This window comes from Chrysochloris asiatica, unplaced genomic scaffold (assembly GCF_000296735.1).
Source record: "Chrysochloris asiatica unplaced genomic scaffold, ChrAsi1.0 scaffold00037, whole genome shotgun sequence".
Taxonomy (NCBI): domain Eukaryota; kingdom Metazoa; phylum Chordata; class Mammalia; order Afrosoricida; family Chrysochloridae; genus Chrysochloris; species Chrysochloris asiatica.
Window position 1 is genome coordinate 760,750 of NW_006408555.1, and position 6,000 is coordinate 766,749.

The following is a 6,000-nucleotide window of genomic DNA, read 5'->3' on the forward strand; positions in this document are numbered from 1 at the left end:
CAGGTTTCTGGGTGTGTGGGTGTGTGTTTTGCTGGGTGGAGGCGGGACTTCCTGTCCTGGAGGGGCCTGGATAAGATGTGGCAGGAAGCAGACAGATAGCCTTGGTCAGAACTGGCCAGCACACCCTGCCCCCCAGGGCAGTCTACACAGACATGGGACACACATGGACTTCCTTCACCGTTTCCTCAGAAAACCCAGGTGTACTGTGGGTAGAAAATGAGAAAAGCCGCTCCGAGTGCCCAGGGAACCTCTCCCAGCCTGACGGCTCCACAGGGTAGCTGCTGGTCCCTGGGTCACCCTTCCACCATCCCTTCCCATCTGAACATTGCTGCTCTGTAGGTAAGCCCACCTGGGGATTCCCAGCACTCAGGGGCGTGATGACCCGGGAACCCTCCTACCTGGCACTCGGGCTGTGGTCAGGGGGTTGGAAAGAGCCATGCCGATCTCTGTCATCCCGTACCTCTCCAGCAGGGTGTGGCCCGTGATAGCCCTCCACTTCTCCAGCACTGGGAGGGGCAGCGCGGCCGAGCCGGAGACCATCAGCCTGCACAACCCAAGCAGAGGTGACTCAGCTCTGCAGTTCCTGGCCTGCTTTGGCCCCAGACACACAGAGAGTTAGGAGCCTGGCCCTCCTGGGCTCAGGACACACACCACTGCTCACAGTCACGATGACAGCTGTGGTCTAGGGGACAGTGTGACTGCTGATCTGGGGGCTCAGGTTTTAGGTTGTAGCGAGGTCTCTGGCAGCATCTCATAATTATGATGTGCTCACAAGTAACCCTAAATTGCAGCAGTGGTAACACATGACGGGACAGCGCCGCTTTAGGGTGTGGGGAGTGTGGCGGGGGGAAAGGGGGGGGGGGGGGCTGACTGAGAGCACAGAGACCCACCTCCTGCTCTGGGGTGTGGGGAGCGCAGTGGGGGCTGACTGAGCGCACAGAGACCCACCTCATACTCTGGGGTGTGGGGAGCGTAGGGGGTGCTGACTGAGCACACAGAGACCCAACTGCTGCTCTGGGGTGCGGGGAGCACAGGGGGAGCTGACTGAGAGCACAGAGACCCACCTCATACTCTGGGGTGCAGGGAGCGCAGGGGGCGCTGACTGAGCGCACAGAGACCCACCTCATACTCTGGGGTGCAGGGAGTGTAGGGGGGGCTGACTGAGCGCACAGAGACCCACTTCCTGCTCAGCGGCTCCGCGACAACACCACCAACTGCCCCGCCCTGGCCTCCTCCTGGCCTGGGGTCCTCAGCCTGGGTAGAACCTGCCTCACCCACTCAGATCTGTGCCCAGAGTACCCGATACCAAGCACCTGCGAGAGTCAGGTGGGGTCACAGCAAATCAAAATGTCAAGGAAAAGGAGAGGAACGGGAAACTGCAGCTACCAGACACTTGGGGAAGCGGTCACTATGGGGTGAGCTCACCTGACCCTCTCCTGGCACACAGCTCGCACGTACTCCTGGACATGGGGCTGTGTGAAGTGCTGGTCGTAATAGGCCACCAGCTTGGAGTAGATTGTTGGCACCGCCATGAACACATTGACCCGTGGAATGTCAGTGCTCAGGAACTTGTCCCAAACCTGAAAGGAGCAAAGGAAGGCAACAGACATAAGTTTAAAACAGACAGACAGATGAGGCCTGAGCACCTGCAGGTTTGTTTTAGGGTCTTCAGGATGAAGGCCTGTCCTTGGATTAATGGTCAGGAATCCTATAAGCATACCCCTTGGCCCATTCCCACAGAAATGACCATGAGGACGAAGAACAGGGAGACGAGCCGGGGTAGCATAGCTCCAGTCTTGGGTCTCCACTCCTCAGACACATCCGGCTATCAGAGAGAAGTGGATGCAGCCTCACGAAAGCTGGCAGGCAGCCTGCGGAGCCGTCCTAGGAGCCAGGATGCCCCATTGGCTGGCACTGGGTCTGGTACCAATAGGCACCAACAGGTGCAAGCATTTCAAGTCTTCTGTTTCTTCCCAAACTTCCCAGGAATTTCATCCTTTACTCCATAATACGCGCTTCTTGTTTTAACATAATGATTTTTATTACGAATCGGGCTGCGAACCTTAGGGTCAGCGGTTCGAAACTACCAGCCGCTCCGCGGGAGAAAGATGAGGCTTTCTACTCCCGTAAAGATTTACACCCTCGGAAACCCTGTACAGGGTCGCTATGGGTCGGACCCGACTCGATGGCACTTAACAACAACAACCAGTTAAATGTCTCACATTTACCTTTAAATCTCTAAGGAAGAACTGGCATGCGGTGTATACTCTCCCTCAGGGAGTACACCAGAGGCTCTGGAGCCTGGTCTATGCGGGAAGTTTCCCTTTCAGAGGACGAGCCCGAGGATCATGGGAGCAAGGATGCGCTCTCACAGCCGCCCACTCATAAAGCCAGTGTGTGCTCTGAGACACCAGGTGGCTTGGGAGTCCTGCCTCTTGCTGTCAGTGAAGACGTGGGGGACTTTCAGTGAGCAAGGGATAAACCAGGAGCCCGGCTCCTGGGTCCTGAAGGTCTCAGGGGTGCTGGCTCTGAAAGAGGCTGGATGGGGGAGCAGAGGGGAGTCCCAGAATGAGAGGAAGTCAGCTTGATGACTGCAGAAATGGAGTCATATCTTCTTTCTGAGGAGCCCGCAGTCCTACTCAGACACACACAGGGCTCTCAGGAGCCAGAGTCCACGGCAGCTCTGATTCTGGACTTATCCATGGACAGGGGAGGGACCAACTGTCCAAAAAGGACAAGAGCAGAGAATGCAAAACTGAGCCACTGAGAACACGTGTGCTCGGCAGACAGGCAGACAGACAGACAAAGAGGCCCCTGTGCTCATCCAAGACCAGGAACATGACCTCAGGGGGCACTAGGTTAGCTACGGGAGGAAGAGGAGGGTCTGAGGGGTGTCTTGCGTCCGTGTGTGACCATAGGGCACGCACAGGGAGTGGGCAGAGGGGCTGTGACACAGTTGGGATGACAATACGAGAGAGCAGTGAATGGGTGAATGGTGTGTGGTCCAGAGCCAAAGTCACAGCATCTGGGGGAGCTGGAGAGTGAGGTGAGCGCTGGGCCCCGGCCACCCACACCTCAACTTCAGGGCCCATTCTCGCAGGTGCACAGTAAATCCGTAAGCTCTGGCCTGCGTCATGGCCACGGAGACAGTGGGCCTGGGGCCCCCACCACTCACCTGCTGGGCGCTGAACTCGGGCAGCATCACGCAGACAGCGCCCACCCAGAGTGGACAGAGAAGCTTGTTGACAATGCCATGGATGTGGTGCAGTGGGAGGACATGCAGAATGACGTCGTCCAGCGTCCACGCCCACTTGTCCACCAGCCCTGTCACCTGCAGGACCCATAGGCACCAGTGAGAGACAAGTGGGGGCAGGTGCAGGACCCTCCCCTCAGAGAGGAGGCCTTTCCAGACAGGTGAGCATTCTGGGAAGTAATGGACAACTCAGTCAGGCCAACAGCCCAGAGCTAAGCAGACACCGTAAGACCAAGGCAGTCAAGTTTTCCTCGAAGACGGCATGGAGTCGGTGTCCCGCCTCCCTCTGTGTGGTGTTGACCTTTTATTTCCAATCTACAGGCCCTTAGGTCGAGTGTCTTAATACAAACACTTCCTGGGAGTAAGCAGTGCATAGAAGACAGACGGAGACATTGGCTGGGGTTTACAAAGAAGGGGAAAAGAATGCCTGAGGCCCTGCACATGTGGCAGTGATTTCTGTTTCTGGGTTTCCCCAAATAAATGGATAAACATCATTCGTAGTTCCTGGTCACATGCCCTGAACACCCACTCCATGGCTGGTTTCTTGTAAATACTTCATGGTCACCTGCAGTGGTCAGTGCTAGGTGAGGCCCTCCACGGGGCCCTGGGCCCTTCCGTCTGCACTGACTGTGGAACCGTCAGCCCTGCCGATCATGACCAGCTACGCCACAGGGTCAATTAGGCCCGCTGCGGTGGGAGCACGGCTGGACAACCCCAAGTCCCCTTCCTGATGATGCCTGGATTGGCCGCAGGGCCACACACGCCCCACGACAACGCGTGGACTCACCATGGAGCTGATGTTGCGGTGGGTGCTCAGCACGCCCTTGGGCTGGCCCGTGGTGCCGCTTGTGTAGACGATCATGGCGTCCCGCTCCTGCCAGCCCCACTCCTGCCAGTGGGGAGCCGGTGCGTCTGCTCCCGCCGGGCCCCCTGATGCCCCAGGGCAGGTGGGGGGAAGTGCCAACAGCGGGATGCCCAGCCTGCTGGCCACGGGGCTCAGGAGCTCCAGGTGATCAGTGCCGGCCAGAACCACGGAGCTGCGGGAGTCCTGGATGAAATACTCCAGCAGAGCCGCCGGATGCTTGTTATGCAGCGGGACTGCGACACCGCCGCTCATCCACGAGGCCCACTGCGCCACTACATAAGAGGCGTCGTTGGAGCAGAGGAAGGAGACCCGCTCCCCGGCCAGGTCACCGCCGGGGCACGCTCGGAGCCTGCAGATCTCCCGGGCCAGGTGCAGGCTCTGCTGGTATAGGTCCCGGTACGTGTGGCAGCCGTGTTGGTCCACCAAAGCAGTCCTGTCACCAAACACTGGCGCTCGGGTGAACACCGGGGCACTGCTGTCAGCATGGGTGGCTGATGCCCTATGTAGGGGGCACTGTCTTCTGAGCCTTTGAGGGGCTGACCAGCCGGAGGCCCAGGTCCAGGCCAAGGGCCGGCGCAGCAGGGTCATAAGGGGGCGCATCATGCCCTCCCTGACCTTTGGTGGTGCTGAAATGAAGACAGGGGAGGGGGTTACAGATGGACCGTGTCCCCTAAAAGATGCCATTAGCTCCTAGCCCAGAACCTGTGGCCATGACCTTGTTTGGAACCGAGTCTCGGAAGGTCATGCCAGGCGCTGGATCCTAATCCTGTAAGAGAGGTGACCAGACACAGATAGGCTCAGGGGCCAGCCAGAGAGCCTCACAGGACTTCCCAAATAGCTTCTGGCCAGTGGCCATTTACAAGGGACATGACACTGGAAGTCAGTGGCCTCCCTGATGGCTTTTAAGGAGGTGGTCCCAGCGCTAGCATGCCAGCCATGATCTAAAGCCCCTGGCCTTGATCCCTATGGTACTGCCTGGCCATGGGGCAGCCTTCAGGAGAACATTTCAGTTGGCCTCGCCTTCCACAGCCTTCTGGCCTCTGTGCTCCTGAGAGCTGGGGGCTGAGGAGGAGCACCCCCACATGGTAACTGTGACCTCACAGCTGCAAACCCATCATCCCCTGCTCTGACAGGCCCGGGAGCCTGCAGGAAGCCGCCAAGCCAGTCTCTGACGGCCTCACTGCCCCCCTGCCCTCACTGCTGCATGTGAAATGAGCGCGGCTATTTGTCTCATGTATGAAACCGTGTCAGTCTCTCATCTTCATTTAAAAAACAGATTATATATAACGTGTTACTATTACCTAACAAAACAAATTCCACAAAATAAAAATTGCCAGACCAGAATCACATGTGTGCTTGGGGTCCTCTATGGTGTTGGGGGGTGGCAGGGTCAAACTCCTGGGGAATGCTTCCTGCCTCCCACTGAGGTGGGAGGAACATGGGCCCCTCAGAGAAGCCCCCTTTGCCATGTGGGTGAATAGCAAGACCCCTCAGAGCCCCCGTCTCCATCATATGTGGAGAAGAATACGAAAGATACAGCAGACTGCCGGAAGAGCAAACATGGAGACTTCGTCTCTCATACTTTGGGACATGTGATCAGGAGGATCCAGTCTCTGAAGGGCATCATGCTTGGTAAAGTGGAAGGTTAGTGAAGGAGAGGAAGAACCCCCCAACGAGATGAAAGGCCGAGCAGCGGCTACAATGGGCTCAAGTTTAACACAAACTATGAGGATGGAGCAGAGCCCGGGGCATGGATAAGCACAGGAATACCGGGTAGTGAGAGTATCGCCCAGCGCAGGCCTGGGGCACGGGTAAGCACAGGAATACCGGGTGGTGAGTGTATCGCCCAGCGCAGGCCCGGGGCACGGGTAAGCACAGGAAT

General features: G+C 57.8%; 1 protein-coding gene across 1 annotated transcript in view; it reads right to left on the reverse strand.

The window, feature by feature from the left end:
* Positions 1-6,000, reverse strand: part of ACSF3 (acyl-CoA synthetase family member 3) — a 60,175-nt gene that overhangs the window by 23,561 nt on the left and 30,614 nt on the right. The window contains exons 9-12 of the mRNA XM_006860266.1: positions 4,041-4,744; positions 3,176-3,331; positions 1,426-1,580; positions 399-544 (exon numbers count right to left, since the gene is read on the reverse strand). Coding sequence (XP_006860328.1) covers positions 399-544; positions 1,426-1,580; positions 3,176-3,331; positions 4,041-4,744 — 1,161 coding nt within the window. The remainder of the gene's footprint in view (positions 1-398; positions 545-1,425; positions 1,581-3,175; positions 3,332-4,040; positions 4,745-6,000) is intronic.